At 37.9% G+C, this 15121-nt stretch overlaps 1 protein-coding gene across 5 annotated transcripts in view; it reads left to right on the top strand.

The window, feature by feature from the left end:
• Positions 1–15121, top strand: part of Csmd1 (CUB and Sushi multiple domains 1) — a 1642848-nt gene that overhangs the window by 503220 nt on the left and 1124507 nt on the right. For all 5 annotated transcript variants that reach the window (XM_006508931.4, XM_006508930.4, NM_053171.2 and 2 more), the window contains exon 3: positions 4829–4941. In XM_006508931.4, coding sequence (XP_006508994.1) covers positions 4829–4941 — 113 coding nt within the window. The remainder of the gene's footprint in view (positions 1–4828; positions 4942–15121) is intronic.

Below are 15121 nucleotides of genomic sequence, written 5' to 3'. Positions count from 1 at the left end.
CTATCTGTCACCCAGATAGCTGCCATGTGAGCAGGGAATTGGTTTCTCCAAAGTGGAAATATAAATGAGATTCTACAGGACAATGGGATCCCTCTAGAAAAGACAGAGTGAACAACATGTTTCGATTGACAACAACCATACATTTCTTCTAAGAATGAAATCGATTTTTTTGTCATTGTCGATTTTTTTGTCACTGTCTCAGCAGATCCACTTACCCGATCATTCTACCCCTGCCACTAGTTCAGCTGGGAACTGGACAGAAGCCTGATGCTTTTACAAGGTTGACATAGTGACTTTCTGCAGTGGGAGCTGTGGCATGGAGTTTGGCATTGGATAAAGAGCTCCCTTCCCATCTCTCATCTATGGCTGGGAAGTCATAGTGATGACCTGCAGCATCTATTGTGAAACATGCCAGCAGGAGTCAAGATATGAGCAAAGTGATGACCATGAGGAAGGAGAGGTCTACAGTCCCCTCACTGTTTTTGCAAATGCCACTTTGGTTCTCAAAGACATTCTCTCTGCCAGTGTTCATATGTTGTGTTTGAAGATGGACTTTGATTAAAAAAAAAATGAAATCAGCAAAGCTAGCCAGGTTTGAGCTTTGTCTTGCTTCTTTCATTTTATGGCAGTTTAATTACAATGAAAAGTAATGTGGCCCATGGGCACACAAGCATGCATGATATGTATGCATCATGGTCTAGAGGGACACAATGAATGAAATATGTATTTAAAAGTTTTAAATAATCGATTTCTAAATAAAAGATTCTCAGTGTTTTTGTTTCATCTATTGCTTGGAAGTTAATGAAGAAATTGTTATTGATTAAATATTGGGGGTTTCTAGTAAGTAATTATTCTATACTTTATTAATATTTTTGAAATACTTAAACCTTTCTAACCTTCGTTTATGAAGCTATTTGATGTTCAGAAGATGATAGTCTCATAGCATTGACAGAAATTAAGTATACCTCCACTAACTATCTTCCCTAGTTCTAAGTTACTAAGTTAGTTACTAAGTCACAGTGTACAGACATGGCCAGAATATTAACCATGAAAAAAATGACATTTATATCACTACAGGGAGTTTTGGGTAAATTCCAAGAAAAACAATTATTAAGTTTGATAGCCATTTGTTGTTCATTTATTTTAACATGATTATTTAAAATTTACCTATTTATTTATTTTGAGATGGGTATGTATGCTGTGCATGGGCAGGTATCTACAGCGGCTGAGAAAGGGCATGAATCCCCTGGAGTTGGAGTTACAGGTGATCCTTGAGAGCCTGATGTGAGTGCTGGGCTGAATTCAGGATGTTTGCAAGAGTTAGTATACCATGCTCTTCACTGCTGAGACATCTCTCTCCAGCCTCTTGTTTATTTTTTAAGACAGTGGCAAACTGTTTTCCAAAGTGACTGCACCAGTGCACACTTTGGGAGAAATGTCAAAGCTTTCTCAGTCCTTTAAACATTTTTTGCATCCATGTTTTTTCTTCCAGCCCCTCTGACAGCTCTGTGGTTAGGTTTCCTTGGTCTGGATCACATTTTTCTAGTGACTAGAGGTTGCATAATCTATTTTTTTATGGCCTTCCTTGACATCTACCTGTCTTCTGTCTGTGATTTGATCTCTGATGGCTAATCATAATCATTGACCAGACAAACCTGAAAAGAGGAATTGCCACTGTCCCATTGGCTTGTGGTAATATCTTTGGGGGCAATTTCTGGATTACTAATTGATGTAGGAGGATGTAGCCCACTCACTGTAGGCAGCACCATCCTTAGGGAGTGCTTTAAGACAGGTAGCTGATAATGAGTCTAGAAGCCAAAAAGCAGTGTTCCCCATAGCCTCTGCTTCAGTTCCTGCCTTCTGGTTCATGCTTGGGCTGGCTTCCCTTGATGTTGGACTGTGATCATTAAGTTACATTCATCCTTTCTTCCCCAAGTTGTTTTTGTGTCTTTTTCTATCACAGCAACAGAAAGCAAACTAGGAAACGATTTTTTGTGTATTTTGCCCATTTTCTAATTTTATTGCATGTTTTTTTTTTTTTACTGTTGAGTCTATTATATATAATAGATAATTTAGCTTGTCCAGATAATTGGCTTGCAAATATCTTCTCCCAGGCTGCTGAATGTCTTTGGATTATCTTAATGGGGTATTTTATAAAGAAAAGTTTTAAAGTTTTATGAAATCCAGTTTATTTGCTTTTCCTCTCATGGATGATAAATGTACTATAACACAAAGGGATACTTCCCATACCATGGGCCTTGAAGACGACCTGTTTTTAATAAAAGTTGTATAATTTCACATTTAGGTTTCTACTTGGGGGATCATGGTATTATAAAAGTATTAACTGGCTCTAGGACAACTTTTGCTCATGGAAACCCAGTTGTTGAATTTCCCATTGGCTGGTTTTGAACTTTTTCAAAACCGAAGTCAGGTGTGTTAATGGAGGTCAGGTCATGCTTCCTGTTTTGACCCACTGATCATGGGTCAGCCCTTTTCAACAAGTCCATACCAGGTAGTTTTCATTTCCTTAGCTATAGCAATTTTTAAGATCTCTTATGTATAACACATGCTATGCAAATAGGGATAATTGATTTATTTTCCTGTTTGTGTCCCTTTAATTTCCTTTCCATTTTGCTATAGATAACGCTATATATTGAAAAGGAGTAGAGAAAATGGAAGACATTTTCTTCTTCCCGATTTTTGTTATTTCTTGGAACTTTTCTCCATTTAGGCTGTTGGCTGTGGCTACGTTATATGTATTATTTATGATGTTGCACTATGTTCTCTCCAGGCCTACTCTCTACAGAACTCTTATCATGAAAGAATGGAGCATTTTTATCAAAGGCTTTCTCTGCATCTTTTGAAATGATGATGTGATTTTTGTCTTTAGGTCTGTTTATCTAATTCATTACTTTTAGTTATTGACATATTTGGAATCATCCACACATCTCCATGATAAAGCCCACCTAACTGCAGGTGACCTTTTAAAGATATGTCTGGATTCAGTTTTCAAGTATTTTAGCGATGATTCCACATGGACTCTGGAGGTACTGTCCCATACTTTTGTTTCTGATTGTGTCTTTACCTAGTTTTGTTGTTGTTGTTTGTTTTTCTTTCTTTCTTTCTTTTTGCTTTTTGTATTGTTAGGATACTAGGATGAGATTGAGGTTGGGGGTTTAGGAGTTCTTCTTCTATTTACCATACTTAATAAAAGATTTAAATTCAGTTGTTTTTGCAGGGGTTGTATGAAGTAGATGATGTATACATGTTCACATCAAGAAACACGTTATATATACACATAGAGATTGAAGATTGAGGTTTTGGGTCTTTCTCAATCATCCACTCAATTAATTTATGAGACTGGATTTTTCACTGAAGCTCAAACTCATGGATGTGGTCAGACCAATGAGCTACAAGAATCTACCTGTTCCCAGCCCTGGCATATGGGTTTACTGTATACACAACTGCTTTTCTCCTGGTGCTAGGATCTGAACTAAGATCTTCATGGTTTAACAACAGACATTTTGCAGATTGAGTCATCTCTTAGCCTGAGAGCTAATTTTTCTAAATGAACCAAAAGTTGAGACAAATAACATTAATGAAAAACCGAGTCAGCTTGATTCATGTTTGTAAATAATCCTCGTTTGCTCATTTGAATATAGTATTATTTTCAAGTCTATTAGTCCTGTCATCTTATTACTAAATTATCATGCTGTCATTGGTAATAGTAGATCATCTTGAGTCTATCTAGACCATTGATTCTGTAATTCTCAGAAGCTGTGATAAGGTCACTACTTGTGCAGGCTAACTAGCAAACCAGCATCCCTCCTGCAGAGGGTGCACATATGCTCTGCCTTCTGCATGATCGCCTAATATGCTGGCTACGCTACTACTGCATATACCTACCACTTGATTTATTTAGTTATGAAACTACATGAAGTATAATGTTTTAGTTTCCTTTTGATATTTTATGAATCTATTGGTTTTCAAAGTACTACACATACATATTCACTAATTTACTCTTCCCAATGATTATTGCTATTAAAACTTTGAAAGTTACTCAAACATGGTGATGGCTGGAAAATTTTGTTTTTATCACAAACCGAAAAATTTACTTTGAAACTAAATATTAATATCAATGATGTGATTTCTGATGATGGTAAATGAGTTTCACCGTGTTCAATGCCAAGCATATAGCTTCTCCTCTAGAGGAACCACCATTTCTTTGGAGTAAATATAAGAACAAACAGATGCCATGTTAGATGTGATAAGTACTTAATGGTGACTGAACATGTAAGCATGTGCCAGATATCCTGTCACACATGGTGAAGCATGTGTGGGTGATCTGTCTGACATGGTAAAGTATGTGTGGGGTGTGTCTATCTCACCCGACATACATGTGTTTCATTTTATAGTACTATGTAGCCCTAATCCATTATGCTTAGGATATCACATTGGTGAATAATTCTTTCAAAGGAGCTTTATCAAAGGTTATTTAAATAAACAAGTATGTTAACATCAAATATTCCTACAATGGCTACCTAAGTCTTTGATGATGTCACTTAGAAAAATGTAATGTAAGTAAGAATAATCAAAGCAAGGCATGGTGTAGTACGTATAATCCCAGCACTCAGAAGCCTAAGACAGAAGAAAGACCACTTCAAGGTTAGCCTGAGTCTCATAATAAAGTAACTGTCTACAACAACAATAACATCATTATCAAGAAATATCAGTAAACCAGCTCCACTTGCAAATGTGTGCACTTTAATTCTAACACATTGCATTTAACTGAAGGTTTTCTGACTCTTCATCTCTCTTCTAAATCCAGGCTGTCAGGATTCCAGCTGCCTTCCTCCATCGTGAGCACCGGGTCGCTCCTCACGCTCTGGTTCACCACGGACTTTGCAGTGAGCGCACAGGGTTTCAAGGCCATGTACGAAGGTAGGAGGTGGTGGCACTTAGCATGTTGCTCACCTATTTGCTAAATGCTGCTATGAGATACTGATGCAGATGCAGATGAAGGTGCAGATGCAGATGGGTTGTATGAAGGAAGTATTTGGCTGTTCTTTAATACATTGTCAAGCAGATACAACATTGTCTTCTATGTCTGCCAAAGAACTAGCAAAAAATTTGCTATTGTTCTGAACTTATGAATCAGATTGTTTTGTTGACTACAATGGTAACATGAGGGTTACACATATAAATTTGGTGGGACTGCTTCGTCGTAAAGTATTTGTCTTTAACCTAGAAGAGGCTTATGTGTTAAAGTGTTTGCTCAGCAATAAAACTGGTAACTAGGACTGAAGTAAGGTGGTCTCATAAAATGAGGGATTTTTTTTCCAGTTAGAATTTTTAGTTTATAAATTATTTTGGCCTCACTCTTGTTTGGTTTTTGCAAAGCAGTGGGCTTTGAGTTTTCTGCTTGACGTCAGATTTGTGGTTCTATACTTTCTGATGTTGCTGTCAGTTCTAAGGTGGTTTGGTGTAGATGTGACTGAAGAAGAGTGGACTTTGGTTAAGGAAATGATTGTCTCTGTTAGATTTGAAATAATTGAACTGGGTACCTGTGAGCATGAGGCCTAAGGTGTGTGTAGTTTGGCATAGAGGTATTTAATTTTCTTTCATGTGTAATACAAGAGCTATCATTTGTAAGTTATGTGAACTCTGGTGACTGTGAGTGAAGGAAGGTGAATTGAGTGGTGCCATTTGTTACTGACTTTCGGCAACCCACATAGTTTGCTTTACATGTGTTATGGTTTGCTCTAATACTGAACACATGTGCATGCATGTTCTTTGTGGAATGTTCAAGTCTGTACATGGTTAATTTACCTTAACTTAGTTGGAATGTAATTAGCTGGTTGCAATGGGCTATATGATAGTATACTATAGTGTAATACAACCACATAAAGTTATATAAAGACTTATTAACACTTTTAACTTAAGTGACCCATGCATTAATGCTGCAGATACCAGCCTGCTCTGCCAGACTCAGTTGTGAGGTCACTACACTTTCAGATAAACCAATGCCAGTTTCTAGAGAGGTATAAACCCTGTTAAGTGTGTGACTGTCAAGAAATGGCAAAGTCTTCGGACAGCAGCCGGCTGATTTGTGGTCAATGGTTGGATTAACTTTTTATTTAATTATTTTTATTAATTATTTTATTTGTTTACATTTCAAATGTCCTCCTTTCCAGTCTGCCCTCCATGATTCCCCAACCTCACCCTCCCCTCCTTGGATTAATGTTAAAATTCAGTTACAATTGCCATTTTCCTTTGAGACACGAATCACATGTGAGTTTGTTTCTTCTGGCATTGCTTACTTCTACATTTTTCAATGATATCTGTTCGAAGGGTAGACAATGTGTTCATGGTCCAGGAACTCTTACAGTTCTACTCTTTTTCTGGACAAAGTCCATGTGTGTATCCCATGGGTTTCTCTGATTACCAATAGCTGTTAAAGAAGCCTTTGGAACTCCAAAGTGATGCTAAGTGCCCCCTTTGATCAAATCTTCCAGCTCTACTGTGGGTTTTATCCATTTTCAAGATGGATGATAGTATAGTTTTAACATATAGATAATTTTTTTCTGTTAGAAAGTATTTCATGTTTGGGTCAGGATTCTAAGGAAACATAACTGGAAAAGTACATAGATATATTAGCTCGAATCTGCTTTCAGTATATGTAAAGACGTTTTTGTAACTTACATTTCAAATGGTTAATAATTTATATGATAATTACCAAAAAAAAGCATGAGACTAATTTTGAAAAAATAATTTGTAAAATACAAAAATCTGTCATCGACAAAACCAATTTTATGTAATATTTAATAGCTGAATATAATCATTATTTATCACTGCACATCAAAGACTTTTACCAACCTGATAGAAGAGTACAGACGGGAGAAGTGTTTGGAAAGAGATCAGAGCTCTCAATTACAGCTCCCCTCCTTCATTGATAACTCAAGCCCCCAGGTCTGGGAGGCAACTCTAACCCATCAAGCCAAGTTTTGGGGAGTGCACATGACAGAATATATATATATATATATATATATCGGCATGAGAGAAGGCAGAGGCAGTGTGGTGGCCAGAAAAACAGCTACAGCAGTTTCCAATTTGTGATTTACATTAATTTAAAAAAATAATGTAGATTTTCTTTTACTCTAGTACTTGCTGTTTTGAAGAGAGAACACATGTGCTAATTTCTACAAAGGAAACAATTTAATTAATGTTAATCTAAACACTTAAAAATGTTAATATATTATCCAAGATATTTAATGGAAATTGAATTTAGATAAAAGTACTAAATCAGCTATTAAAGTATTTCCCTGTGGTCCTTAAAGTAGCACTGCTTTCCTAAATTAGAATTTCTTTAGTATTAGCAGATTGCTGCTTAAAATTTTAATTTATATTCACTGGCTTGGAATGAGGAAATTGTCCAAAGTTCTAAGATCTGTCAAAAAATAAGATAACCTTGCCAATATTCTTAATGTGGGCATGGAATGCATGATTTTTGGCAATACTTTCAAATAAGTCTTTTTTATGTAAATTGTTATTTGTACATGGGGAGATTAAGCAACATAATAAATGTGAACACAATAAGGTAAATATTCCAATTAATGCATATAGTCACCAAATTTAACATTCTAATCCTAATGGAAGTATTCATAAATTTCTTTCTAAAGTTGTCCACGTGGAGTATTTCCTCAAAGATTCTCTTTTGGAACTTCTTAGCAAATAAGTTTATAGTTATTATAGAAGCAATCCATGGATTTTAACTGATAAGTACAGAAAAAATTGAGCCAGTAACTAAAAATACTCATCTTCTCAGGTGTTATTTGCTCCATCTATGGACCACACAATTAGTATAATTCTATTTAATAAATTTCTAATGAGACACAAATCTGTATGTTACTTATAATGAGTTCTAATATATTCTGACATTTTTGTCTTAAAATTATTAAATTGATTAACATCACACATATACCCATGTACACACACACCCATGTATGTGTGTGTGTGTGTGTGTATGTATGTGTATATATATATATATATATATATATATATATATATATAGGTTAGGTGGTAGATGAAGGACACATGGATTAGATATATAGATATATGGTGGGTAGATATGTCAATAATGTATAGATAATTGGGTACATGGATAAATAGAAAGGTAGGGGACAAAAAGATAATACATTAAAAAGAAAGTGAGAGATGGTTGTGAGAAAGATGCATTGTAGAGGATAGATAAAGGACTGGTAGACAGATGATCTATATACACAGATGATAGGTAGATTATTGCCACACAGATGTATGATAAAATATTTATAGATAGATGATTGACAAATCCTAAAATGATAGATAGATGATAGATAGATAGATAGATAGATAGATAGATAGATAGATGGTAGAAAAGTAGATGACAGATGATCACAGCAAGATAAACATATCACCAATAACAAACAGATGATAGATAAATAAGTAACAGATAGATAACAGATAGATGATAGATGGATGGAAGGATGGATAGATATGGCACATAAAGAGATAAGTATACAGCTAACTAGTGATAAGTATTGAGGTATATAGGATAGTAAGTAGGCAGAGAGATAGATGTGTCTATTAATAATATCTTAAATGTGTTTTCTAATCCATCTTCACAAGGACTCTGCAAATGAAATAAAATTACCTGTTACTATCATTTAAAGTTGATGGAGCACTGACTAAAATAGTGTCATTCTTTTTTCAGAATTGAACTGTGTTGCTCAGTGTCAGCAGAATTAAGCCCAGATCTGCTTATCTTTAGAAGATGCAATTCTCAAGGACTGCTTATCCTCCAGATGTTAGAGATATGCATGAGACAGTGTGTACGAAACACAAGCACATGCACACAGTATCCATTTGTGATATGTTCATGTTTATAAAGATACTGTATGAGCAGGATTCAGTTGGTAGACTTTAGGGCCTAAGAATTCATTTATCATGAGTGGAGAGATGTCTCAATGCAGAAGAATACTTCCTGCCATAAGAGGACCCAGGTTCACTTGTTAGCACCCATATCAGGCATTTGACAGCTGTAACTCCAAGTCAAGGAGTTCATATCCCCCTCTCTGGCCTCAGTGGGTACTGCACTCACATGTGCACAAATCCATTCACATACATTTACATAAAAATAAGCCTTCAATGTGTGGGATTTTTAGAGGTCTCATTTTTCCCTCCACTTGTTTACAAAGCTCTCACTGGATATTTTACAGCTATCTAGCACTACACTGTAATAATAATAATGATATAATGATAATAATGATGATGTTGTTGATGATGATAATAATAATAGTAGTAATGCTGAATTGAATGAGCTGTTCCCAAGGACTAACCAAATAGAGGACTATATCCTGGAGTATTGTTCAAAGACTCAGAAGATAAATGTCTGCTGGTGCCATGCCCTGAATATAGGTCTGAATAAGCATACGTGATAAGAGATCTTTTCAGAGTAAGGAAGAAACATGCACAAGAAATCTGAGAAAAATTGATGATCTTATTTGAGGACTGTGTGTGAACAGAAGGAAGGTAGGGTTGTATAATGGGTTTTTGAGGGATGCCAGGCTCAACCCGAGGGGAACCCCTAGCCCACCTGAACACCCCAGCAGTGAGCTGGGTTTATATTGTCTCATCCTTGAGACAGCCAACTCACACTGGTAGAGCCTTAAAGGACATTCTAGATTCTTTTCACTACAGTGTAAAATACAGGGAGGAGTTTGGTTAGATATTTTTCATGGTGTATGACTATTTAATAGAATGACTATGGCCAGCAAAGTATCATACATGATTATCAGTCTCTGTCTTAGAAATAGTTGATTCTATATGCAAGCAGTGTGCAGATGGGGACATGCATTCTTCTCTCCAGTGATTCCTGTATCTGGAGAGAAACTGTGACAGTTTCAATGGCTTGCAAGGCACTTTACATATTGTCTCTTCAGGCCTTGCTTCTCTACATTCTTACGAGTAACAATTGATGCTAAAATGTGACTTTTGGGTATTTAGTACAGAGTCAGTATTAACACATATTTTTAGTGAAGCTTAGTTAGACAGGTAAGAAGTTGAGACAGAAGTAAGGCCTAGTGCATGACTGGATAATAGAATGACTATGGCCAGCAGCATATCATACATGCTTTAAATAGCTAGGAATGTGGATTTTGAAGATTTCCACCACATAAATAAGTGTGTGAGGTAATGGGTATGTAAAATATTATTCGATTTTTTATTATAATACAACATATCTAAGAAACAAATGAACTCCCCCATATCCCTCAACCTGTATGTTGATAGGTAACAATTTGAAGAGAAATTAAATAATACGTCAATTCTAAATCAGTTTTAACAACTAGTTTATTTTCTTTCCCTTTCAGACCTGAAAACCTGTTAGTGAGCATGACCATTGAGGATAGAAATAGAATCTTCTGTGGTTAAGATGGCTCTCATTCAGTGTGTATACCATCACGGAAATCCTTTAAAAATAAAGTATTTCTATATCTGTGTAGCATGGCCAGCTTAGTTCAGGTCACCAAATTAACCCCTGATCCACAGGAAAAGAGATTATGCCCACTTGGTCACTTATTACACAATCATTTCCCTGTGCAAAAACTGTGACATTTTCATCTACCTCTCAACTCAGCCACAGGAAGGTGGTGGATCTCGCCACAGAGCATAACGCCATGATTCCGTGGATCAATAGGCAGCCTGCTCTGAGGCAGGCTGGGTTTTTAGCATTGAGTCTCACCTTCTGCCTCTAACTGCCTGGCTTTCACATCCCTCAAGGGGGGATTTCTTGCCGGAGTATCTTCAGGGCAGGAATCATAAAAAGTAGTCACAGGGTGGCACTGCATGACCCATGCTTCACCTTTCTTGGGAACTCCAGTGCTTGTGTGTATCTGCAGGCAAAGATTACCAGACTCAGTCTGAATTATGGTGTGGACCAGGAGGGATCAGCAGAGCAACTAGGAACCCTGTCTGAGGATTGTGTAGCCTGCACATCCTTTTAGCCATGTTCAGGTTATGACAGGAAGTTTACAGCCAGAGTGAAGCTCTCAGCCACTTCTTTTGACTTAGGTGCTGAGAGCAGGGAGGGTTATGCCAGCTTCTTGTTAGTACTTGATGGCCCTAGCAGTTCTCTGTAGCAGGCAGAGTTAGTTCTTTTTCAGCTTTGTTCACTGCAAACAGACACTACTGTTCATTTGACAGGGCATTCAACAGCAGGCATCCTAGGATCCTAAGTCCGAAGTTCTGCTGCATCCTTTGAAAGTGCTGCATAAACTCTGTTAGAGCCCTCAGACCCATAGGCATGGGCTAATCAACAGACACCAGGCTTCGTGTTCTGCCACAGTAAGGGAATACTTTAAAAAGAACTGATGATCTTAACTGTTGGGATTATAACAACTGAAGAAGGCACAGATATAGGTAAAGGGATGTTTCTTTCTAAAAGTTCAGCTTTAAGACAGCTGGGTTATGGGAAGAGGGGACAGAGAGCGGTCAAATAAAAGAAAGCAGCCTGTGAACACAGGCTACTGGTTACCTGTGTCTCCTGCATTTCTGATGAACAGAGAAGCAGTGAAAATAGTTTGTGCAGCCCCATGTTTCCAGAAATACAGAGCCACCACAGAGCTGTGTCCACCCCAACACCAGCGCCTGATCCTGGGCCTGCAGCTGGCTCCAGTGGAGTCCTTCCTGAGTGGGTGGCCTTATGGCCCAAAAGCCATGGGTCTGATCATTCAGCTGCTGATTCAAATTTTATTGATTCACTCTTTTTAGCCTGAGAGTCATAAAACATTTCCAGCTGCTACCAACCACAACTTTTATGCTTGATTTTGTGGGTGTGCGGGATTCTCTGGGAAAATAAAAGATATTTCTTAGACTTTATGAAGCCCTGAGAAGTTCTGTATCTAGTGAGGGATCAGAATACGCCATTGATTGATGCATGCTTTATGATTCTATGGCAGTTTAGCTGATAATTATCATTTATTTTATCTTATTTCTGTGGTTAGAGTGCCCAGTTCAAGTAGGCATGTGTAAAACTGCAGTGCATTTCATGCATGACACATTGGGCAAAGACAGTAGCATTAACATCAGTGGAGCTAGGATAGTCCCTGCAGAGTCTAATTTATTAGCGTGAACTTTGGCTTCAGACATTTGTCATATGCACTTACCTGGGGAAGGAATATCAACTCTGTGCATTAGAAAACCTACTTTCTATCTCAGTAGAAATAGTCTACCCGAAGTTCTTCAGGAGAGATGCTACTGGTGATGTCTTGTGAGACACTGGTTTTTCTCCTAGCAACTACCACATACATGCATGCATGTATGTGCGCATTAGTATGTATTCATGAATGCATGTACATAAACACACATGGCTACATATGCATACTCATGGGCATGTACACATACACATGCCCATACTGCAAAAACATGCTCATTTTCACGGATACACATGCTCACAAATATACCTGTAGGCACATGTGCCTGTGTGTGTATGCATTCATATGTGCATTCTTGCACAAAGGTACAGAAGCTCACACTGCATGTGTATACATTTCTCACATTCACAGATATTCTCTGTCTCTGTCTCTGTCTCTCTCTCTCTGTCTCTCTCTGTCTATCTCTCTGTCTATCTCTCTCTGTCTCTCTCTCCACATACACTTTTCCTTCCTGCAGCAGCATCAGCAAAGGAAAGGGCTCTTTAGAGTTCTAGTTTTAAAGAGAATTAGTTTTTGTCTTCTGTGTTGGCCTGGAGGTCTGTGGGGTGGGCTCCTACATCTAAGAAGCTTAGGTTCATGAATGCTTGAAGAAGCTTGTAAGCACCACTGTGTGAGCTGGCACTTGTTCCTATACCTAAGAAGGCTTGTGTGGCTGTGCTGTAGTACACAGGGGTGCCTGAATGTTCAGGAGAGCTAGCCGACTGCCTGAACTGTGAATCTATGTTACCATTAGACTTGAAGTCAGCAGCAAGAGCCTGGGCTTGCTCTGCCCTGTGTAAGCGCACACCCCTCAGCTCATTATAACAAGCATTGACAGCATTAGAAAATAAAAGCCATAAAGGCAGAGATTTCTAAAGATGATGTGAACATTAATATTCTGAGTGGACCTCTGGCTCTTAACTGGAAATTGCATGAAAGCGAGGCCAGGTAATTAAAAGTCCTTTGATACAGTCATTTTTTTCTAAATGGTTGAGTTACTAAATTCCCAAACCAGTGCTGTATTTGATTTCCTTTTAATTTAAGAGAAAACAGTGTGGACTCACTAAACCCAGGCTCATAGATAGTGGGAATCTATTAAAAGAAGCAGTAAAAACCAAGATGATTCAGTAGAAAATTCATCTTCACAATCATCACTCAGCAACAAACAACCATGGGTGCACATTATGCTCCCAGCCTCAGTTTGTAATTAATTCTTTCATTTCTCATCATAATTGAGCTTGACTATAACATACACTTGAACCCTTGTAAACACGAGTCCCCCATGCTTTTCTGTTTGCTGGTTTTGTTAACTTTCCTCCAACCACCCATTTCTGTTGCAGACAAATTGCTTCTAGCTTTGCTATGGACACATGCACAACATTTAACAAGGCATAATCACGGGTAGTGTTTCAAAATTAAAATTAGCCATCATTTAAAATGCACCTTATATGCAGCAGAGAAAGGGTGGCCTTCCCCCTTCATTTCTGTCTTGTTTTAATTCTTTGTCCTTAGTGGGAGTCTCAGTGGCAATTAGATAACCTTCTGCATCCAAACACCAGCAAGCTCTGGCTGCTCGGATAGTGGAGATGAAAAACGTTTGATTTCATTATTTAAATGTGTACATGCCGGTGAGGTTTTGGAATTTGACGCTGGGTTTCATCTCATTTCACATCCACGGTATATGTGGCCACTGGACAAGTTATTTAAGCCTTTATTACTTAGTTTCCTTGTTTGTAAAATAAATATATAGCACATGTCTCAGCACACATCTTCCTTATTCTATCGCTTCTGCAGAGGAAGCCCAGAAGATGCTCATTAAATGTAGCATGGTCACTTCTAATGGGATCCCTGTGTCATACTCTTTAACGCTGCTGTTTTTGTACTGATGTTTGTTCTCTTGTGTGTCTGTCCTGGGATACTCCGTGATCCTCTCTCCCTCTGTGGCTGTGTTTGCTTTGCATGGCCTGAAAGGCTGCATATACTTTTCTAAGTGAGTTCAGAGAAGGCACGTGCCTGCTGACACACTGATTGTCTTCCAGACACACCACCATCTTGTGTGTCTTGGCTCAGGTTACTTCACTTTTGCTTGTGAATCTCATTTCACGTAGATAGTTTTGGTTTTTGTTTTTTCCTTGCGGCTGTTCTGCTATTGATTTACCCATTTCTGTCTTCTAAAAATAACAGGAACATAAGATAGAAGTCGCTGAGCACAGGGGGAGTGCCGTTCCACACTTGATTCCAGCTAGAGGTGGTTAGTTGAGGTGATAGGAGAAAAGCATGAGGTTGACATCAGTGTGACTCAGGCAAGGAGAGGGAGGATATGGACATTGTTCAGCTGGAAAGAAAAAAAAAGAAGTTGATCATGCTGAAAATAAGTACTGGATATTAGACCAGAATAAGACTCTGAGTCTCACAGGTCAATTAAGCCCATGTTACTTTACATGATAATTAAAAGTCTCTCTCCTTTAAAGCGCTGTTGGTGAAGCATGCTCACACTATAGCAATCGAAATGTTTCTTTTGGCTCTAGAATTTATAATTCAGTCCACAAGGATTTGCATCTTACGTCTGTTTGCCTACTTCTCCCCAGTATGTAGACTAATTGTCCCCTATTGATCCTGAGGCCCAAAGATCAGAGTCACTGTGCTTCACATGTATATATTTCAGGCTTGATATTTTGAAATGAGTCCATGCCTACTCATGCCTGCTCAGACACTGCCCACCTTCAATTATTTATGTTTTTCTCCTTTTATTCAGTAAGAGAATAGCCACCTGTCACTCCCTTGACAGTCGATATAGAGTTGAGCTCTCTCAGGCACATATTCTAAAAGATGAACGACTCAGGGTGTCTACTGCTTTCCCCAGATAAGACACTGTTTCTCTGATAGAACCTAAG

Source organism: Mus musculus, chromosome 8, assembly GCF_000001635.26.
Source record: "Mus musculus strain C57BL/6J chromosome 8, GRCm38.p6 C57BL/6J".
In the NCBI taxonomy this organism is placed as follows: domain Eukaryota; kingdom Metazoa; phylum Chordata; class Mammalia; order Rodentia; family Muridae; genus Mus; species Mus musculus.
Note: the sequence above shows the minus strand (reverse complement) of the source record. Positions and strands in the feature narration are given on the sequence as shown.